General features: G+C 51.1%; 1 protein-coding gene across 3 annotated transcripts in view; it reads right to left on the reverse strand.

The window, feature by feature from the left end:
- Positions 1-22,760, reverse strand: part of RHBDF1 (rhomboid 5 homolog 1) — a 36,314-nt gene that overhangs the window by 4,377 nt on the left and 9,177 nt on the right. The window contains exons 2-13 of one of the 3 annotated variants that reach the window (XM_082064724.1): positions 16,081-16,222; positions 13,909-14,039; positions 11,159-11,260; positions 8,202-8,415; positions 6,220-6,426; positions 5,409-5,531; positions 5,108-5,268; positions 2,969-3,220; positions 2,257-2,368; positions 1,284-1,358; positions 334-495; positions 126-226 (exon numbers count right to left, since the gene is read on the reverse strand). In XM_082064724.1, the coding sequence (XP_081920850.1) occupies positions 126-226; positions 334-495; positions 1,284-1,358; positions 2,257-2,368; positions 2,969-3,220; positions 5,108-5,268; positions 5,409-5,531; positions 6,220-6,426; positions 8,202-8,415; positions 11,159-11,260; positions 13,909-14,039; positions 16,081-16,200 (1,760 nt within the window). In that variant the 5' untranslated portion in view covers positions 16,201-16,222. Of the gene's footprint in view, positions 1-125; positions 227-333; positions 496-1,283; positions 1,359-2,256; positions 2,369-2,968; positions 3,221-5,107; positions 5,269-5,408; positions 5,532-6,219; positions 6,427-8,201; positions 8,416-11,158; positions 11,264-13,908; positions 14,040-16,080; positions 16,223-22,760 lie in introns of all 3 variants that reach the window. The other 2 variants (XM_082064723.1, XM_082064725.1) reach the window with 2 other exon arrangements.

The raw sequence follows: 22,760 nt of genomic DNA on the forward strand, positions 1-22,760 counted from the left end.
TCCAGCAATCAACTGGCCTGGGACCCCCAGCTCTCTGACTACTGTCACAACAGCTGTGGTGGCCCCAGGACTAGGCAGGACCCAGGATTAGCCCCGGTGCCCCAGCTGGACTAGGCGAGACCCACCTGGGGTCCTGATGACAAACAGACCCAAATTGCCTCTTGCTTCCTGCCAGCATTGGTGTGCTGGGGTGGTGGGGCCACTTCACCCACACGGCCAGCGTGGACTGCAGGAGAGAGGAGAGGTGTCACTGTGAAGCCCAGGCTGGGAGAAGCATCAACAGAAGTGGCCTTGAGCCTGCAGGGACAGCACGAAAAGGACCACTGCACTCACCGAGCACTCCTCCTCTGAGGTCTGCACGCAGCCCGACTTGTCATTCCGTACGCAGCAAGCTGAGTGCTTCTCCTTCTCCCGCTTGGCGCTGATGAAGCTGTGCACTTGCTGGTCCTGCCTCATGCACGGTGAGAACTTGGCCCCTAGGTGGATCAGGGCCTCCTGGCAGAGAGGGAAACACTCAGCTCAGCCAAGGGGCAGGTAATGATTGCCCAGGGCAGTGCAGACTAGGGGAACGGTGAGTATCCCCATCATGAAATCACAGAATGGTTTGGGTTGGAAGGGACCTTAAAGATCATCTAGTTCCACCCCCCTGGCCATGGGCAGGGACACCTTTCACCACAGAGCCCCATCCAACCTGGCCTTGAACACTTTCAGGGATGGGGCATCCACAACTTCTCTGGGCAGCCTGTGCCAGTGCCTCACCACCCTCATGGGGAAGAGCCACCCTCACAGTGAAGAAACTCAGGACTCAAGGGATCAGGAACAAGTCCTGCATGATGAAGTCCAACACATGTCAGGCACACTCCCAGTATTTGCTTTGAAGAAGGCAAGCCCAGAACAAAAGTTCAGGGATTTCCTTGCCCATTGCCCCAGAAAGGCCAGGTCTGTGGCTGGGAAAGGAAACTTGGGGACACAACAGCCTTTTGCAGGGGGAATGGTATCAGGAAAGCTGTCCCACAGCATAGAGCTCCTGCATTTTCTCTAGCCCTGCGCTTGGCTTCGGAGGAACAGTGTGCACAGCAGGCATGCCAAGGCCCATCCCAAACTCCTGGTAGCCCCTGGGGCCAGGAGCACCGCTGCTCCCTGCTAGTGACAGCAGAACCCCATGGAAGTCCAACCAACAGCAGCTGCTAGCACCAAGCTCCAAGCAGCAGAGGGCCCTGGGGTGGCATGGCGGCAACACAGCGCCCCATCAGCCCACAACAGTCCCTGGCAACAGCACTCACTGAGCTGGGGCCGATCCAGAAGTTTTCCTGCTGAACGTATTTGACATTTTCATAAACCCCTCTGTTTCGCAAGACCTGCAAGGAGAGAAAGCGAGAGCCCCATGAGCTCCTGCCCACACGATCAGCAAGGCAAGCAGCAGGGGTTGGTGAAAACAGCACTCGCAACGAATAGAAATCTCCACAGCCAATAACTGAGCACATGGTTCTCTCAAACTGGTCTTTTGCAGGATAACAGGTAAAGGCCTGGGCACCTTCATCTTAAGATGTCATTTAAAACGTCTGTCTCTGGCTACTTTAACTTTCAAGCCACTTGCAGGTCTCCAGACCCCGGGATTTCTTGAGAGCCTGCAAAAATCTTCACACAGCTCAGAAGCACGAGCAGCACCTGCAGGCAGCGTGGGCTGGGTGCCGTGACGGTGCTCTGAAAGCTGTCGGGCATGTAGGTGAGAAGCTCCCAAGGGCATGCCCTGCATGAAGTGAGGATATGGCTGTAGAGATATGAACCCCAGGGACCTTTAGGATGCATGAGATTAGCAACAACTACAAAATCAGCTCTCAAAGTCAGGCAGGTCAGTTTCACTCTTGGCAGAAGCAAAATCCCGAAACTGTTGCAACAACTTAACTCAGGTTTGAACTATTTCCCTGCTGTGAACATTCTTCCAGTCTCCATCAGGAGGGCAACAAGTTGTTTGAAAGGGCTTTCAGCACAGCCGCAGTGAGAGCCTCCACAGAGCCCACCATGCTTTGTGCCAGATATAATTTGATGTCAAGAGCAATGTGGCTACAGGAGGGACAGAGGCGGTGTGGGGGCTCACAGAGATGCTGCAGGCAGCGTCCCAAGGCCAGACAGCCAGCATCCAGCCACCAAGGCCCTCGGGCAAGTAGCCAGTGTGCTGAGGACTATGACACAAGAGCCAGCAGCTGAAGGCTGAGACACAACCACACTCCAGGCAAGTCAGGGGGATTTACTTACTGAATCAACAGTTTCATGTTGTGAGAACCCCACAGGGGCAATGCCATAGATGCACACAGCAAGGATGGTGATGAGTGAATGCACAAAGGTGACCCAGTAAGTGAAGAAAGGCCTGGATGGAGGGAAAGGGAAAAGATCAGAGGCAGAAAGCCAGGCATATTACATCTACTCACAGAACACAGGAGAAAAGTTGCTGTTTTTCCCCAGGGTCCTTGGCAGAATCTGGGGTACAGGGCCAGGATCACCTAGGGATGCATAAGACTGGAGGCAATGACCCAAGGTCTTGCTGGCAGACAGACCCTGCTCACTCTGACTCCCCCATTACACTGAGCAAGCCACCTTTTCCCAGAAAAAACATCCCTGAGCACACATAAGCCTGATGCCAAAGTGTGCTGTGTATTAGAAATAATGACTTTAGGGGAATGATCAGAGGCAGGGATACCTGAGCCCTCCTGTTCATCACAGGACAGTGGTGGTGGGGCAGAGATCTGCAGTCCCTCCAGGAAGAAGAGATACAGACACCCAGAGCAACGTGAGGAGCAGGATGAGCTCCCAGTACACAGTGGTGCTAAAATGCTGCTGTCTGCTGCAGTTTGCACTGAGCAGCAGGTTTCACCCAACCACCCCAAGGCAGTGACCTGAGTCACCAAGGGACAACAGCAATCGCTCACTCGCTAGTTGTTGGGACCCGTTCTACGACTGCAGCTCCCACCTGTGATCATCCATGTCCTCGATCTGCCGCTTGACATAACTGTCGATGCGCTTGCGGTATGTCCGGTTTGTCAGCTTCCCTACCATCCCCAGGCCATACGGCCTCTTCTCCTTGGCGAAGAGCTTCCTGACGGGGACGGCGATGCGCTGGCCGCGCTTCTGCGGGCTGACACTCACCACCTCCTGCCGCAAGCGGACCTTGGGCTGTGCCAGCGCCCCATCCTTTTGCTTCCTCCAGCCTCGCTCCAATGGGCTGAAACAAAAAGCGGGACACAATGGTTTCCTTCTCCATGGCACAGCAATGGGGACCAGCCCTTCCCTGGTGTTTGGTGGCAGCAGACCCTGCGCCCTGTCTGTCCCACCACAGCTGACAGCAAAGAGGGCGCCCTGAAGTGGACATTGTATTTCAAAGGGTTACACAGCACCAGCTGATGAAAGCGCAGGGCTACACGCCGCAGGTGGCACAAGGCAGCTGTGCCAAAGTAAGACCCACTGACAAGGAGCTCTCAAGGCTTTAAAGAGTGTTTCAGCATCTATTTCCCACTCTACTTAATTCCTCGTCCTCTGCTCTGTGAAATGTAGTTTAGCCCAACAGTGGAAATCCTCACCCTCAAAGCACTTTACTGTCATAGACTGGCAAGTCAAACCCTTGTGCCCACCAAATCAGTCAGAGGAGGAGAGCAGGAATCCAAGCAGCCTCCCAGACCAAGAAAGTGATCCTGTCACATGCTGCAAGCTGTGCCAGTTACCTCTCACAATCTGTCTTCCATTCCTCCCTTTATTTGCACTGATGTATGCAAATTGGTTGTCAGAAGTGGTGAGAGAAACCAGCTGACAAAGTTCTTTTCTGAAAGATCACCAGAGTATCTTGGAGAAATCACAACAGCTCTGAAGTATGGACAGACTACAGCATGAGGGAGAAACAGAACCTCTTTAGCCAAAAACCCTGCTGTGAAACTTCAGCTATTTTCAGTATTGCCCCTGGCAGAAGATGCATTTTTATAAAGCTGAAAGTCTCAACTAGGTTCACCTTCCCATGACTTGTCCCTTGGGAAGTCCTTCTCCCAACAGAAAGTGCAGGTTCCGCTGCAGCCTCCTGTCGCCCCAAGAGTTCAAGTGGTTTCTGTGTTACGGATGTGCTATTTCCCAATATTTCCAGTGCTGGGCTATCAGCCTAAGCCAAAATAAACACCCGGCCACCTAAAAGGACACCTGACTATGATTTTGATAACAGTTCTCCGAAGAGTGAAAAGAAACTTATTCTCCTCAACAAATAAAACTATTTAAGGAGATCCAAATCGAGCCAAGAAGACTGAGACCATCTCAGAAGAGTGACAACAAACTCCCACCATTTGCTGCTTCCACTTATGTTAAGACTGAGTCAGGTTCTTGGAAACACTTGAAGGGAAAGCGCCAACACAGCAAGATGGGCTGTGAGCAGCAGAACCACAACAAGGACCTCCCTGTCTGCTCCGTGTTCACACCCAGCAGAGCTCTCTGCTGGGGTGAGCTGCCAGCTAAGCTAGAGCTGACTCGGAAACGACACAGAGAAATTACTCAGGTGGAAAAAATCTAGGCACACAGTACAGTACCACCCACATATTTGTAGGGCCCTCAGCATCAGTGCCACACCTTTCTCTTGTTTCAAGTGAGGAATGTAGCCCAGCCCGACACTCAGCAGTGTTCACACCACTCCTTGGAGCGAGACAACAGTTCATGGTGACAGTGACAATGGCAACAGAGTTCCTGTCTTTGCTGTGCTCCCCATAGCCAAAGGCTGGGCCCCCAGCATCCTCACGGCTGATTTGAAGTGTCTTTTGTTTCCCCCAGGCAGGATACAGTCTCTGAAACACATCACATGAGGGTAGAAGTTGCTGCAGAGACTGCACAGGTGGCCTCAGAGTCACCTTTCACATGCAGGGGTAGCTGGGGCAGGATGTCTTAAAGCGGGGGCTAAAGAAAACCCATCACTGCAGTGCTCTTTGAGCTCTGCACCCAAGCACCCACAGCACTCAGATCCTGGCTTCCTCCATGCAGGAGCAGCTGCCTTGCCCCACCAGCTGCCCAGCACCAAAGGTCCTGCTCTGAATGGGTTGGCCACCCCATGTTGGGCTTTGGCAGTTTCCAGGAAGACACTCACAGTAACAAGTGGCTTCTTTCAAGCTCATTTTTGTCCAAGGCACCTCCTGTGAGATCTGTCTGATCCAGAGGTTTCACCTCAGTGTCTTTGATTGCAGCTTCAGACGGTGACTCGAACACTTCATCTGGGTAAGTAGAGAGCTCCTCGTGAAGGACTCCTTCCTGGGCAGAGAAACAGAAGTCCCATCAGAAGAAACCAGCATCACAATTGAGATGTTGCTCTCTGCAACACACAGTCCTGCCAGACCTAGAGCCTTGTGCTGCCTCTGGGGCCAGCACCACACCAGAGCCCTGCTCCTCACCCGAGCAAAGAAAGAAGTGTCCAGCTCATCTGGAAAATCCACCGTGTCCTCCTCCAGGAAACTCGCTGGTGTGAAGCTGCGGCGCTGAGCTCTCCTCAGCGTGCTGTCCTTCACAGAGCGTCCCTGTAGCCAGAGAAAGTGGCACTGAGTCACTGCCAGAAACCTGAACACCAGGCACACGCAGGGCCACCCCAGCCAGCACAGGGGGAGCCCCAGTGCAGACTTGCTGGTGTGTGACACCTTCCTGGTGAGACTCACAAGTGTTACCCCACTTCTCAATCCACAGCGCCCACCTCCCATGAGGCTGAGGCTCACAACGTGCAACTCTGCCACGTTTTGTACAACGTCTCTGACCAAACCGCAGTGATGGGTGGTACTGGACACATCAAAAAGGTCCCTGGGCCCAGGAAAGTGGACATGTGGCAGGATGAAGAGACTTGCATAGGAAGAGCCTCAGGTGCTTCTGTTCTTCCATGACTGCTGACCAGGTGCAGATGGACCACACAGAGGCCCAGGCAGGCTGAACTGGACCTGCTGGAATGCTCTGAGGCTGCTGGCTGTGGGAATCGTAGCCCACAGACCAATAAATGGAAAGCAAGACCTGTAACAAAACCTAGCTATCATCCCTGCTTCTTACAAATCCTGCCTCCTAGACACATGGCTGAAACAGAACAGGAGATGGCTTGGTTTCTTCCCCCCACCACTGCTCCCCCCATCCTCTCTGCTCAGCAGCTCCTTCCCTCTCTCCCTTCTCTCAGGACACAGCCCTGTCCTGCTGCCAGGCTGGTCCCTGCCCTCCCGCAGACAGTACCTTCACCAAAGCTGCAGCTGCTCTGAAGCTCATTTTGGCAACAGACTCCCGTTTCCGCCGTCGCGGGAGGCGATTGAAGCCTGAGCGCGAGCTGGTGAAGGAGCAGAGCGACGTGGCGCCCGGCGTGATCGGTGTGTGGGGGATGCTGCAGCCGTCGTTGTCGTCAGCCATACGGAAAGCTCGCCCGCGGGCCAAGGGGTCTATGATCTGCCGAGAGAAGCAGCCCGTCAGTCCATTCACCCCCAAACCCTTCCCTACAAAGCCCTCTCTGCAAGCAAACATCCTGAGCCCATGACAGTGGCCTGGCTCCTGGCATTGACCAAGAACCAGGCTGCATGGAGCAACAAGCAATTCTAAAAATAAGGAGACACGAAATAACCTGTTGCAAGCCCAGCCCTTAGTGGTAAGCCTCAAACCTAAGTCCTCAAACCTCTCCCCGTGCCCTGGGGTTTTTTTTTCTTTTTTCTTTCATTGGTATTGATTATTTTCACCCAGAATGTTTCTGATGTTCACAGAAGACTCCAAACCTCCTTCGACCCTTCCTAAGCTCTTGGTTTTATTCACCTCCTGCGCCAGTGAGCTCTACAGTCACAGACCGTGCTGTCTGAACAAGAGTTTGAGAAATCCATGAGAAAGCCATGCTCTTTCTCCAGCTAGTTTCCTTTCTAATACTGGACAGCCCAGAAATTAAAACAGTATCCTCTTGAAGCTTAACCGTATATTTACATCTATTTCCATTAATTAAATTATAACAGCTGGGAAAAGCAGGCAAGATTCCAGGAGCTGCAAGCCCTTCTTTGGGACTCTTCAGGCCAAAGCTCCCACTTCTTCCAAACATATGAATTAGCCTAATGAAAATATTGCCTTCAGCTACAAACCTTGCCTCTGTCCTTACATCATCACAGCTGTGGTTTCCATAAGACTTCTATGCTTTATCCTAATGTTTACAAGCTTGTTTTAATCCACAGTTGCACACTCAAGAGGAAGCCTTATTGGCTTAGACCTACTGATACCATGTTCTTATTTAATGTAGCCCACAGAGCCCAGCAATATTTCTGAGTCCCCTGTGATCAAAGACTAACTGCAAGACACTCCAACTAGTAAGAAAACAGGAAAGAGCATGACAAGGTGAAACTTGATTGAAAGATGTGCAATATTCTCCTCTGCTTCAGTAATGCAGCCAGACTTCAGGTCAGAGACTAACCTGCTTTGGAAGGAATTTGTTTCCCCGCTTGCCCAGGCTGCAGTGGTGCTCATTCATGCACAGTCATCAACCACATCGACTGCTATCGCTGAATGGAGCAAAGGAAAGAGCTGGGATATCATGGGCTAGTTCTGAGGTGCTGGGAACTGGTTGTACTTGACTGGGCCCTGTCCCCTGGGGTCACACTTGAAGGTAGCGAGTAGGGGGCTACCAGATGCCCTTTGCAGGCACCCAAAACCATTTCTGAGGACCTGTGAGCAGAGCTGTAGCACTGCTGGTGCAAGAGACAGTTTTCAAAGCCCTAAAGCATAAGCAGATTTCTATGAGGACAGTAGTTGTGCTATTGCCTACATTCTGCGTGGGACAAGGATCCACTGGGCAAGTCCTGAGTGACACCAGGCCTGTTACTGGATACTGGGATCAGGATACCAGCCACTCTGTGTACAACAGAACTTTGTCCTTGCAAAATGGCAGCAAAAGGCCCGAGCTGAGAGCTCTGGGACACGCTGCACACATCTAATCACTACCATAGTCACAAGGTGACAAACACGGCTCTGAGCCTATCACCAAAACAGCCGAGGGATCTGAGCCAACAGGACCAGAGATTGCCAAAGGAGGGAGTCTGCCAAACTGTCTCCAAGACTTGGGAAGTGTCTGAGCATGGAGCCCAGACATGTTCAGGCACAACTAAGCCCACAGATAGGTCAGAGCTGCCAAAGTGCTAGAGACATTGTGCAGGAAGCTCACAATGGCCTTGACTCTGTCCCAAGTTACTCACCTTTTGCATGCCCAGCTGGCAGGGTCCAACGTAGAGCGGAGGAGGAGTCTCTGTGCTTGTTAGAGAAATATTGTCCTGACTGGGCAAGTCCATTTCCCGGATGACCTGAGGTTTCAGCTTCCCATACCGCAGGCTGCAGTGGCGGAGGCTCTTTCTCTGCCATTTCTGAGTAGCGTCACTGTCTTTGCTCACCCCAAACCAGTCCGCTGTGCCTCTGAAAGATGCCAGCACACAAGAGCAAAGAAGCATTATGTTTGCTTGGACTATGCACATGAAAAGACAAAGCCCCTGGTGATCACTTCCAGCCCACCCTGATTCAAAGGCAGGCAGAACTCCTCCCCACAAGCATCTCACAGCCTGTCCTCAGCTGGTTTTAGCAACCTGACAGATGCTGGCCAGAAATGTTCAACCGCCAACAGCATTCTGTGTCTTTAGACAGAAGAAAAATGACAGGAGAGATTCATTGTGTGTAAAAGACAGATTGTTCTGAGTTTTTCTAAAAAGAAATAAAAAGAGATGGAACAGAAATTCAGAAGATAATTTGGTGAAAGGATTTTTTTTCTTTTAAAACTATGTATTAAAAACACTTACCGTCTGCGGGCCAGCTCTAGGTCCCCATTGTGGGACTACTGTTTCATGGCTCTGGAGCTTCTCCCAAGAGCCACCAGAATTCACGGTTCTCTCCCAGCCTCCCCACACACTCCCAGGATATCCCAAATTTCTCCATGTCATGCTGCAGGATTTCCATCCTCCTCGAGGGTAACACTAATTGCAAATGTTTGCTGTGGTCCTGATCTCTGCTATGGCAGACACACACAGCTCCAAACTTTTGGTTGCAGAAGAAGAGCAGAAGGTTGCAGCTGTAAGGTAGGTTTGCTGCCAAGAGGCTGCTGTCACGGAAGAGCACTGGATCAGAAGCAAAATCCCAAGGAAAGCAGAGAGGGATTGAGATAAGTCAGACTAACAAACTACTTCAAATGCTGCAAGACAGCTGGCACCCTAAACCTCCAAAGACCATCGCAGCCCTGCCAAGCTTTTTCCACTGTGGTTAATCCTTCCTCAGGAGATGACGAGCTGTGTCAGCCTACAGTTGTCTGACCCAGGTGTCGAAACCTGAAAGTCCTTCCAAGCCAAACCCGAAACCCTGGCCTCGGGCCCCCTGCTCAGGGGCAGGATTTCCAGCTGCTGAGAAGCAAGACCTCACAGATCACAAAGGGAGTATTAAAACATACACTGGAGTAAAGGCTGGGTTAAATCTAGAATTAGGTCACACAGAGAAACCGAGTCAGTGCACTGGAGACAGGAAACTAGTCCTGTGTTTTGCACCCTATCAAACAAAAATACCATCAAACAACAGGAGAAGGTGCCCTGCCAACATGTAAAAGGATGCGAGTTCAAATCCTACAGCCTCTCCAGCTAAAACCTCCAGATATAAACCACCACACATCACCCTCAGCCTTCCCTGTTCTCCCAGTGATCCAGAACAGACCTTTCAGAGCACACAAAGTCAGGCGGGCCACTGATACATCGCACCTGACTTCACTGACCCAAATGTCTCCAAATGCTTCCAGCAAGTCAACAGGGCCTACATGAGACACGCGGGTCTTGGAGCACTGCTCTGCCCCCACGGTCCCACATCTCATCTGAGCAATCTGAGCAAGGGCCTGGGGTCAGCACCTGGGCTGACAGACCCAAACCCAGCCTCTGGCACACAGGTAATGCCCTGTGCAGATGCACGTACTCGGGGCTGCTCCTCAAAGGGTGAGGACTGAAGACTGTTTGCGCCCGCAAGAGCCTGCTGATGCACGGCCCATTGCACCAACAGCAGCGCCTCAGCGCCCTCCAACACCGCGCTCCCGCTAGCCTGGAGGGACAAGCACCGCCACAGCTGGTTTGTGCTGCGAGGACCGCTCCTGAACTGCCAGAGACCACTACTGGTCCAGGGCCGGGGTAAAGAGCTGTCCTACTCTCTGATCATAGTCAAGATAGTCCAAGAGAGCCGACTACAGAGCTCAGGGTATTTGGAGCATCCTGGGAAGATGCTGAACACCCCTGTCCAGCTGGGGAGCCTCATCACATCTTACAGACTCCCTAGAGCACTGTAATAGCAACAAACCAACATCAGAGGTCAGCTCTCACTCCGTCGTATTGAGCTAACCAGCTCTGAAAGCCCAAGACCAAACACAAACAGCCACCAAAGGTGGACACAGTGCCAGCGTGGCATCTGACCAGGGTTGCAGTGAGGACGGAATGCAGAATGGACTCCGGTCCCTGCTACACACAAAGTCACATTGTCTGATTTAAAAATTTACTGAGCTCCAGTCTTGGGGTAGTGGTTGATGGGCCATTGTGCCCTGGACTCCCGGAGTGGCTCATCTCCTTGGTACTAAGTAAACGAAGACCTGCACCTCAAAAAGAAGACAGTCACATTTGGATTAGAAAAAGCCATGATGTCAACAGGGAAAAAGCGAATGTCCTATTCCATTCATCAGCTTCTGAGCGTCCTCTGGACTAACATGACTAGCATCTGTTCGGTGCTGCTTCCTCTCCTTTCTGTTCTGCCCCACGGATGCTTTGGGGCCAACATATGTGTACGTCACATGTTGCATTGATGCTAGCAAAGGCAGGCTGTGCTGTGTCTGCCCTGGGGAGATATTCCAGCTGTGGTGAGCACCAGGAGCTTGACAGCTTGTTAGGAAAGGCAGGAGGGAGTGAGGCTGGCGGGTGGACAGCTTGTTAGACCATGCTACTTATTGACAGCTGCCTACTTACTTAGTATGAGTGATCACTGGTTTTTGTTAGAGGCACACATGGCTTTCTCACTGCCACCCATTCGTGGCCTCCTGGCCATCCCTGGGAAGGCAACGTGGTCCCAGCAACAGCCAGAATCTGTGCAGTTCACAAAAGCCCTTGCACACGCATGCAGGGGTGGGTTTCACACTCAGTGCTACCAGTACCTGAAAAACGATCGGGGCAGGGACTGCCGCTTTCTCAGGGAGCTCCTGCCTGCCCGGTGCCCACGAACGGGCAGGGTCTGACTCCTTTGAAACCGTACCTGTCTGCTGCAAAGAAAAGACAGCTGAAGGGAAGAAGCCCGCAGGGCTGTGGAAGGGAGCAGCAACCTGCATCCAACCCCTCCTCATCTCCTTCCTTAGCCCCATTGGCAGCAGTTATGCGACACTGTACGTGACAGCAGAGTCCAGCTGAGAGCATGACCCAAGAGAAACAACCAAACTCAAACCACACAACACCATCTTTGAACCCAGGAGGCTGCAGAATTCCGTTGGTGTGTCTGTACCTCCAACGTGTCTCCCATCATTCTTGCAGACACCAGGGGTGCTGCAATCCCCCTGCACTCCCAGACCTCTGTGATCTGTCTTCTTTTACCCACTCACCCAGCTACAGATCCCACTGGCTGGCTTTGGACACTGCAGTATGAAACACCTGCAGTATGACACCTATGGAGGTGTCAGCAGGCCACGATATGTTCTGCACAGATATAAGTGTCTGATGCCCCTGGATGTGCCCTGGGGCCATTCTGGTTAACGCTGGAGGGTCTCACCTTGGGCACAAGTCTATCTGTGCCACAACTACTGCTCATGTGGACATCTCAGACACCCTGGGAGACTGGAAATGGTGTTAGATGCCTACAGTTGGGCACCTGAATTGCTCCCATGCAATGATCTGAAACACAGAGGCTTGACCTTAGGCCCAGACCTGACCTGCGTCCTCCAAGCCCCAGCGAACAGGATGGTTTGGACTCCTGCTGCCAGAACAGTTTCACATTCTGTGCACCCTGGGGATTGTGTTAAGCAGAAAACCTGGAAGCCAGCGCCCCTGGACTCACAAAGCAAATCACCAAGGCATCTTTGTAGATGCATGGCCTGCAATGCTCCATTGCACCCCTAAGTCTGCCATACAAAACACAGTTTTTTAGGCCTTTCCTTGGTACTTTCCAGTTCCCTGTCCTTGTTTCTGATACACTTATTTAATGCTTTTATTGCTACTGTCACGTCTTGTGTGCATCTCCTGCAGTTCTGCCCCTTGGGAAGTCCTTCCCACCGCTGCTCTTGCTTTCCTGCCCACATCCCACAGCACTTTGCAGAAACCACCTGCAATCTGCAAGTTCTCCAGCAAAAAGAGACCCGGCCACCCCCTGAGCTGCACAACAGTCTGTGTGGAAACAGCTCAGCACTGCAAAATAGCATAATTCCCCCACACATACTTTGAGCAGGAGACTCCCAGGACTTCCCAAACTATTTGTGCACCTCTGGGCCGGTCCCTGTGGGACCATATGTATCCCCAGCGTTCAAAATGTCTGCACAGTCCGCTAGGAACAGGCGGGGATGCTGCCACCAGCCTGGGCCCAGCGCTGCAATTACAGCATGGTAAGCAGAAGACTTGTTACAGGGTCTGTCAGTGAAACAGCCACATGTGCCTGCCCAAGGCTCTGCTGCTAAGCAGGACGTTAGCACCTCCCTCAGGACTCCTTCCTTGCTCACTTGTAGCTCCATGTGCCTTTTCTGTTCTATAGTATAGTAGCACTGAGGGTACATTTGTTCCCCCAGCACCCAAGTGGTTTGCAGCTCCCCAACCTCTCCACCCTACACACAAGCTGCACGTTGTGAGGACCTCTTGGGGAGAAGGAGATCCTGGCCCTCCTGCTCAACATTTCTTGACAGGGCCTCTGCAGTGCCTTCCCAGGATATCTCCTCATCCTTGGCATGCTCTTGCGTAATTGTTCTCATACAGAGTGGGACAAGGACAGGGAGGTGAAGGAACTGGCAGTCTAGGTGCGCAAGGACAGCTGCAGGTAGGCTCAGAATCTGCCCATGGCTCTGAAAAGAGCAGACACTGCTTCACAGCTCAGCCCTCCCAACCTCACAAAAAGCAGGATCACAGAGAGCTGCTGTGGGAGAGCTTCACCACCAAGGCAGCTGAGGAACGTCTGAGGCGAAGGAAAACAGTGTGTGGGAGGTTAGTCTCTCCCATTGCTGGAAAGTTGCTCCTTCGTGAGTGGGCGAAGCCTGGCTGGCTGGAAGTGCCCCCGACCTGTGGAGCCCCAGAGATGCTCCTGGGATGCAGGCAGGCCTGACACGTTGCCAGGGATACAGGCCAGGCACCTCAGGAGAGCAGCTGGGAAAGCCACTCCCTTTGGACAAACTGGGATAAGCCTTTGCCACGGGGAGGGAAAGACCATCCAGCTGCATGGCCATGTGTCAGAGACCCCTGGGTCGTGAGGAGGAATAACCTTCTGTGCCGGTGTGAGGGACAGGACTGGAGCAGTCTCTCCTTACCCTCCATCACCCCCGTAGCCAGCTCAAGGAACTGTCAATGAGCTATTGCCAGAAGCCAAGCTGCTGAGAGCCCTGGGCTGCTTGGGATGGGATTCTGCCTCCCCAGCAATCACACGCTCTCAGATATCGCACCAAAGCAAGCCCTGCACGCCACATCGTACAGTCTCAGCTATACATCAGGGCCTGAGGCATCCTGTTATTCATCTCGGCTCATATGTTGGGGACCTATCTGCAACCACCCTCTTCAACCCTCATGATAGATAACAACGGAGATAAACTAATCCTGCTGTGACAGCATGCCACTTAAGTGCCAGGCAATGGGGCAAGCAGAGGACCATAAATACAAAAATAAAGGATGGCAAGACATGGCAGAATCCACTAAAGCAGGCTCCATGAGCTCAGTGTCTCACCTCTTGATGGTCTGGGTGATTGAGGTCTGTCGTTGTAGCACCGGTCGCCTCACTTCGTTCGGCAGGGAGGGCACGCGGGTGTTGTCAGCAGGCATGCTCACGCTTCGCAGAAAGGCCTGACGTCTCGTTGGCTGCAAAGAGAAGCAGGAGGGGACTCAGTGTTCTCAGAGTGCTGTTCTACAACATCAGCCAGGGTGTGAAACAGTCAGAAATTCAACAGCCCCCCATGCTCATGGCATGCAGCTGGGCAGCAAAATCAGGCTAGGAACAGCCAGGATTAGCCAGGTTAGCCAGGAACGGCTCTGCAGAAACCAACAGTCAGCACCAAGCATCTGCATGTTGCAGTGGGTCTCAGTTCAGACTGGTGCTAGCCTGGCCCATGGTATGACATCCATTTGTAGACAGAGTGTATTACATGAGAAATATATCCTTGTAGCCAGAAGGAACCCAGATCACACACTCCTAGACCACTCCACAAGGTGAAGAGAAGCACAGAAAGCAAAATATGCTTCATAAGTGACTCTGGATCTGCCTGTGAGAGCTGTGGGTCGGTCTGTGCTGTAGCTGCTGCCTGGTGCAGGCTAAGCAAGCTGGGAAAGCCACATCAGCTTTGTTTATAGCCCAATAGTCTGGACACACTCAGGTCTGAAAGCTCTTGGCATGTCTTGGCTGAATGTCACCTACCAAATATGACATAACTCTCCAGACTGTTCTCAGCCCGTACAGCTGCCTCCCCAGGGCCGCTCTAGATTAATTTTTCATCAGCTTGGCAGAGCCACCGTCTCCCATGCAGGCTGAGCAGACTGCCCCTCTGGCAAGTAAAGCCCTGATCAATTGTTTCTCTGGTCAGACACTGTCTGTGCCTCAGGACTACTTGCGACTTCAGCCACTCTAGCTCAGAGAGCTAATAATTTCCACTAATTTCAACATTTTTAATATGGTTTATGTGAAAACAATATCAAACAATATCTTTTGGCTAAAAGTCAAAGAAACCCATTATGCATTCCCATCCTGACAGCCCATGCTGTGCACACCGGACCTCCAGAGAACATTACCTCCACCAGCTTCCATCATAAGTACAGTGTGCCCCTCCAGAAGATGCCCATCTGGATTTATAGATTTCAGGTAAGAGAACATCCATCAAAGCTTTAAATAAGTCATTCAGAAGGTTTCAACCTGCACTGTTAAAACCCTGCATTCCACTTCTAATCTCTGCAGACTGAACCCCGATCACTTTCCTTCCAAGGGAAAACCAGGACCAAGATTTATCTGCCAGAAGCTGTCACGCAGCTCCCCTCCAGGACAGCTGTACAACCTTCCATTTTTCTAATGGCCCAACTGTTCTTTGACGTAAGCAATTAAGGCAGACATCATGCTCCACCCCTGGAGCTGGGCAGTTTGAACCCTCCGGCTCTGCCTTTGGTGCAGGGAGTCTCTGTCCCCGCAGCAAGGTCACACGAGCAGCCAGCAATCATCCTACACAGGTCTCACCCCTACATTAGAGGTTTTGTCACTTCGTAGCAGAAATTCCTATTATTTTTCCTATTCCCAACACAAATACGGATGTTTTGCTCTTATACTTTGCACAGTTCCTCTTAACCTATCACCCCATCTCTATTTCACCACTCTTCAGTGTTACTTATTTCTCATCCCACGTGATTTTCTTCTGTGCCTCATGCTGGTAACAGCTTTGTGTTGCCAGTAACTGTTCTTTCTCTGCTGTTAGTGACAAGAGCCTGTCATTATCTTGGCTACTCATAAGTCAGATTCATTCCCTGCTCATTTCAGCAGGAGCTCCAGCACTTCCAGGCCCTCATGTTTCTTTAGGAGCTCTTCACCTCTCCAGCCCCCTTAAGAAATGCTTGCTTGAATACCTCACTCCCATATCCCCCAGCCAGGATGCTTTTCACAATCCCCACATCCAAACAGTCACATCCCCTGATCTGAGCACATCAGCAACCCACCCTCGTCCCTCCCACACCCCCTTCAAGGGGGAGTTAATTACTGATCAGAAATATACCCAATGGCTCTGCCGCTTCTCACGTGGCCTAATGACGTGCCACCACACACAGTCAGAACTGCTGAAGACCATGAGCACAGGCAAGTTCTTGGTGCAGCAGGGCTCTGTGCATCCCCCCAGCCCCGCAGACCCTCCTGCCCCAGCCTCTGTACCTGCACGGGCTGGGGCTCTTCTGGCACCGACACAGGCACTGGCACCGGGATGTCCAGTTTTAACCATGGTGGCTTCTTCCGCTGTAAACTGCTCGTGCTGTCGTGTCGCACCTCCGACATCGTCCCACGTTTGTCCTCAGGCCTAGGAGAGGGGAGAAATCACAGTTGGGAGGGGGCCACGCCAGCAGGGCCGAGCAGGGCACCGTCCTCCAGGCTGCGGCTGATGGGACACAAGCCCCACGCTGGACAACTTCCCAAATACTCGTGAGGTTTCAAGCGTCACAGCTTGTGTCCACGCTGCTCAGCCAGGACCAGACACTTGGAGGACACGGCATATTTCTAAGGCCCGCAGGATCTCCAGGCAGGTGCCGGAGACCATGGTCACAAGTTTGACAGTCACCTCCCATTAAGATTTTTGCTGAGATCCAGATTTCTTAAGAACCAGTCATGAATTAAATCTTAATGAGATCTGGATCCAGTCCAACCAGCTAAGTAACTGCAGCACCAAAAGCCACTGACCTCCCTCTAAAAACAGCTTGTGACTCACACATGCGTCTTGCCCTCCCAAAGCCAAGCATCGCGCTGTCCTACCCAACTGCTACTGAGCAATTAGCAAGTGGCCATTCCTCACGGCTGGTTCTAATCTCTTTTAAATGTAGTCATTTTCTAGAAACACAACGTAGCACACAGAGTAATCAAGTATAGCATGAACATTAGAGAACTGGCACTAATCCTGAACTAAGAGTGGGTTTCATACATAAATAATAATGATATGGTATTTAAATAAAAATCGCTGTGTTACCAAAATGCCAAAGTAACCAGGGTGACTCGCTGTCCTCTTGCCCACTCGACTGCACTGCAGCTTTCTCCTCCAGTTTCGGCTGCATGCAGCAGGACAGGGACCATGCGACTCTTTCAGGCCAGCAGAGCACCTACTGTACTGTGCACACTCAGAGAAATAATTAGGAAAATAGATTTCACTGGACTGAGATCACCTCAGAGGCCCTCACAGGTACCTTCCAACCTAAATTATTCTACAATCCCATATTTCTTCCTCTCCTAGCACACGCACAATCTCATGGTAGCAGTGGGAAGCACATGCACCGAATTGGACAAAAGATCCAGTTCCCTCCCAGTTCCCTCCTTGTGTTGTCCACGGCCACAGATCCTACAAGGGACAAAACAGAGTCCCAGCCTCTTCCCCCACCCTGGTGGACAGATGGAATAAGCATCCAGTTAACTTTGCAGACACACATGATCTGAAAGGGAGCAGTAGAAAACTCTGTTGCACTAAAACTCAGTGCTCTTACACTCTTAACACAGTCAGTTTATTTTAAATGCACAATAAGTCTAATATGCAAGACATGAATTCTTCCTTCAGAGCAGTCAAGCCCTAGGACGGGACCAGAGGCAGTCTCCATCCTTGGAGACACTCAGCACTCAACTAAACCAGGCCCTGAGCAGCCTGGATTAGCCCTGCCTCGCACAGCGGCTGAGCCAGACAACCTGTGAAGGTCCCTCCCAGCCTAAATTAGGCACTGGTTCCCTGAAACACACGCTGCCTTTCACAGAATTTCCACCATATTCCCACAGCAGCCCATATTCTCACTGCAGCTGCTCTGGAAAGGGAGCCACACAAACAGAGAAGCTTACCATTGCAAAAGATACACAGCAGGGGGGAGCAGGTCAACAGAAGGGAGTGGGGGTGACCTGGATTGGGTCAGGAGAAGAGAATCTCATCTAAAAGGAGCTGAAGAGCAGCTGTCAGCTCAGTCACACAAGCTGGGCTGGCTGCCAGGAGGGCTGCGCTCAGCTGAGCCGGAACGACAGAAAGGGAGGACTCAGCTGTAGGTGGATGAAGGTTGGGTTTCAGCAAATACCACAGGCCCCCAAAAGTCTGGGAATTCACGATCTAGCCTGTACAGACATGCCTTTCGTACATGCACCACAGTCCTGTGTGCACAGACGCAGTGCCGTGCATTAGAGGGACACGATTCCTGCCCTCCCTCCAGCCCTGGCTGCAGGGTTGACCAAATGCACCTGTTCTAACTTCCTACCAGATGAGAACAGCAAGAGTACTGGGGAACTCCCGCCTGCTCTTGCTAAGGGTAAATGCACTACCAGACAGCTTCCAGTCTTGCATACAAAATGGGCAAACCTGTCTTCGTGGGAGGTCAGAAAGCAAAGCAGGTTTCTCACACCTGAAAAACTCCCTGGGTGCAATGCAAAGAGCTCCAGCATTTGCCCATGAGGGTCATGAATACCAGGCCTTTCTGAGATGCTCTAATCAGAAACCAGCCAAGAGAGACAGAGCCACCCCTCCGGTGTGACCAAACACAACCTATTTCACACATGCCCCTCATAACACAACTCAAGAGCCTCATTTTTTTTGCCTTCAAGGGCAAATTCAGAGCCTCTGAACTATCAACTCTTGGTTTTCCAGCATCTCTTCAATGAGCAGAAATCACCCACGTTCCTTCCTGTCCACCTACAGAGCTGCCTTTGTGAGCAGGTGCTTTGGGTGTAAAACACACAAGCATGTCTCAGATCTGCAGTTTTATCAAACGGCGAGGCCAAGCCAGGAAGGCGGTGAGTAAAATCATTCCTGCACTGCCCGAGAGCTGCAACAACAACGCTGTGCTCCGTAAAGACTTGCTGCTGAAATTGGTTTTCGGTTCCCCTTCTAAATTGCCACAGACAGGGATGTCCACATATCTGGCACACTATCTCCCTTGTCACCCACACCTACCAGAGCATGGGGACACCCAGCACTGTGCACACACGCCACGTGCAGAGGACAGAGCGTGCATACACATGGGGTCAAGCCTGTGGCCTTATGATCTCCAAAGTCAATTCAACTTTGTACTTTAGACAAGAAAAAGATGTCAGGACAAGATTCACGTAGCTGACAGAGGCAACAGACCGCTTTCTTCCAAACTTTGGCAGTTAAAGAATTCTTTAAAGCTTTCTTGAAAAAGCTGGGGACCCTGTTTCAACATTTGCCTTTGCCTGAAGGGTTTGAATCTACATGTCTCACCCTCCTTGGAGAGCACATCAATCAGAAATCAAGATCTTCAAAAGCAGACAACACACAGATGCTCTACTAGAAAAATAAGGCCCAGAAAGCACTATCTTGCCTCAGAATTATGTTAACAATCAGTAAAATGGGCATTTGCTGTCTACTTTGTCTCCCTTGTTCCTCGAAAAATAGCAAAGCATCAAAATGTATACATAATAATAGTGTAAGTGCACACAAGTATTTAAAAAGCAGATGAGTTTCAAGTGTGACTGCAAACAGAGCACTCAACTCAGGAGCAAATTCTTCTAGCAGTTTAACCTTTTTTTTAACTTACTAAAACATCCATTTCCCAACAAAAGAGTGCAGTGAAGACAGAGCTGTTCAGCATTCCCAGCTACAGGTCTGCATTTGGAATGGTCAAGAATGAACCCCACAAGCACGTGAGATGGGCTCGATTCTCTGCACACATGCGGCCCCAGCACAGGGCAGCCGAGTTCCCAGGGCATGGAGAGAGCGGGGCACGGACACGGGGGGCAGATCTCCAGGAGCTAATGCGAGACTGAATGTGAATGCAGCTCTGTACACAGACGTATGGATGTACGCAGATGCACTGCTGTGTATGTACAGCTGGACGGCCGAATATCGTTTTTGCAAGTCAGATAACATCCCTTATTATACCTGGTCCTCACTCGAAGTGCCGCAGTCACCAATTTCTGTCTCAGCACTGCACTAAAACTACATTCCAAGTTCAACACTGATCCCTCGATTATTTTTAGGGGTTACCATTTCAGGATCCAGTGTCCATGTATTTGTTCGGGCCAACGGGCGTTGTTTCAAAATTGACTGCGTTGACACGTACTTCATGTGAATGGTCACATATTCTCAAGTAATTCCAGTTTCTCAGCACTCTCCTAAGAAGCGGTTTCAATAGTCAGTGGCAGCAGCAGGGTAGGAAAAAGCACAGCACAGCCATGCCAGGCTGGGCCAAGCGTCCGTCTAAAGCCAGTGTCTCACTTCCAATAGAGGATGCCTGGCAATGGGTACAGAGTCCAGGATCACTCTGCAGTCCTGTCTCACGACAGAGTCACAGCATGTGCTATGAATAACTCGAGAGCTTCTTGTGCCAGAGATGTCTTTGCATTTGATGTCTCTCTGTACCCGTCTCCATATCCAGCCAATGGTTTTTCTTCCTGAATATATCCAACCCATTTTTGAACCCAAGCAAACTTTTAGTATTCATAACTGCACATGCCAAAGAATCCCACAGCCAAAACTTGTGCTGTGTGACAAGCCACCTCCTTCAGCTTGCCTTTAAACCTGACATTTCCTGCATTCACTTGATGCCCCTTAGTTCTGGGGGCAAAAGAGTGAACAGCTTTTCTCTGTCAGTCTTCTCCATGCCAATCCTGGCTCTACAGATCTCCTTCGTGCCCCTCCTACCATCCTCTGCCCACAAACACAGTGGGATCCACATCCAGCTGCTCAGTCCTTGGACAGGAGCAATTCCAGACCTCTCACCTCTGCTTGTGGTTTGCAGCATCTCCCAAAGTCCAGAAAATGCTCCACCGGCCTAGGTATCAGCTAAATATCTTTATCCTGGGTAGGTACAAATGTTCGTGCTTTCAAGCTTTTGTGAATGGTTATTGAGGCTTGAAACTCAACTTTTGTAAACCGTCGGGATAACAGTTCCAGCAAGTGGCATCAAGAGAGAAGTCTCCACTATTATCAAAACCACATAAGAGCCATTGGAGACGTGGGTAAGGAGACTGTCTGAAGGGACTGGAAGAGGTGGAAGGGCCAATACTTGGGACTGGACTTCTCCCAGGAGACCCAGCTCAGAACCTGTTCCCTCAGCATCACAAAACTGAGAAACCTGGAAATACAAACTCTCTTCCATCACACGGGCTGAACACACAGCATTTGCATGTACAACTGTGGTAGCAGCACAAAAATTACAAAGTCCATTTCAATTAAGACAAACAAACAAAAGAAAAAAGCTTGTATATTGCAGATACTCTGGGAAAGTCAACTTCAAAAGCTCTTTGCCAAAGCAAGGTCACAGTACCAGCGCCAAAGCCAAATCCACTGTGCTGTGGACCAGGCTGAGAAACAGGGACCATGCATTAAATTCCAAAGATGGCACATGATCAAGAAAAGCTGCTTAGTGAAACCCGCTGACCCAAACAGAGAAGGAAAAGCCATGTACAGAAGCCTGAGCATGCTCCTAAATCAGACAGGCGTCTCAAATACATTCAGCAATCTGCACAGTCATCTTGAAGACAGACCATCCTTCCACTTGACAACTGAAGCTATTCTCATGTTGATTTTTTCTTTCAAAATTTCCATTTTTACTAGCATTCCCATTTAAAATAAAGCTGTTACTTTTCCAAAAACATTCCAAGTTAAAAATATAAACAAACATTAAAAAACAAACCAACAAAAAACTACATTCAACCCTACCATACAAACACACATCATCTGTTTTATTCAACAATGCTGCTCCACTCCAGCACAGTGTGTGCATGTTCTTACAGACACCCACAGGAAGTAACAGACACCGGGGCTATTCCACTGCAATCCCATCACCGCGTCCCATGGTCAGTCTCCAGCTGCGTTCCTTCATTTTTCACACCCCCACCGCTGCAGCAGCTGTATTTGCAGTGTCTCCCGTGCAGAGTCCCGTGTACCTGGAGGCGTCTGCCCCTGCAGCTATTCAGGTGGAGAGACAGCAAAGAAACGAGGATCCTAAATGTGTTCCGCAGACAGAGCGAGCCGGGGCGGCAGGGGCGGCCGGCTGTGCCTCTCTCTCCAGGATTCGTGCTGGCACAGCAGGGAAAAGGCAGGAAGTCCAAGCAGAAGAGGAGCAGTGGGGTTTCAGCCTCACGGCTGCCAATAAAACCATCTAGCATGGATCAGACCCAACAAGTTACAAATAATATCTCAAATACCAGGCGCGAGCCAGACCTTTAAACCAAGCCAGATGGAGGGGCTGAAGGCAGGCGGGGACGGGGAGGGTGGAACAGGCTTGTGACCCTGCACGCTTGGGGAAAGCTGTCGAGGACACAGCAACACCCAGGCTTCGGCTGAGACCACCACCACATCCAACCCTAAGAAACTACTCGGAAATGAAACAAGGCCATCAGCGCCGCCCTGTGCAGGGCTCTGCTCCCCTGACCCTCGCTGCTGAGCAAAAAGGACACTCTCTAAGGCTTTGCAGACCCACAGGCTGCCGAGCAGAAACTGGGGTCTGAGCAACCCAGGCTCTGCGCAACCTGAGAGAGGGAACGTATGACCAGCCTATTTGGTGATAGCTCAGCATGATAGCAACTTAGCTGAAACACCAAACTACAGCCCATGTGAGACAGCACTCCTCCATCCCTGCCTGGCAGATCTGTGCTCAGGGAACCGCGTGTGCCCCTGCACTCTTCTCTGGAGAAGGACCAGACAGGACTGGGAATAGCCAAGCTCTTATTAAAAGACTCGCTTTCCCACAGGAAAGACACGGTCTTTTAAACTTTATGTACAAGTAGAACATGGAGGAAACAGATCTGGGGTAGCAAAAGCCTTTTTGCAGGCTCAAACAGAACTTTGCCTTGTAGAGGGTGAATTAAAAGGCACAGAATCTTCCTCCCGAGAGTTTTATTTTCAACCAGTGCTCTAG

The sequence above is a fragment of the Streptopelia decaocto genome (genome assembly GCF_964273445.1).
Source record: "Streptopelia decaocto genome assembly, chromosome: 13".
Taxonomy (NCBI): domain Eukaryota; kingdom Metazoa; phylum Chordata; class Aves; order Columbiformes; family Columbidae; genus Streptopelia; species Streptopelia decaocto.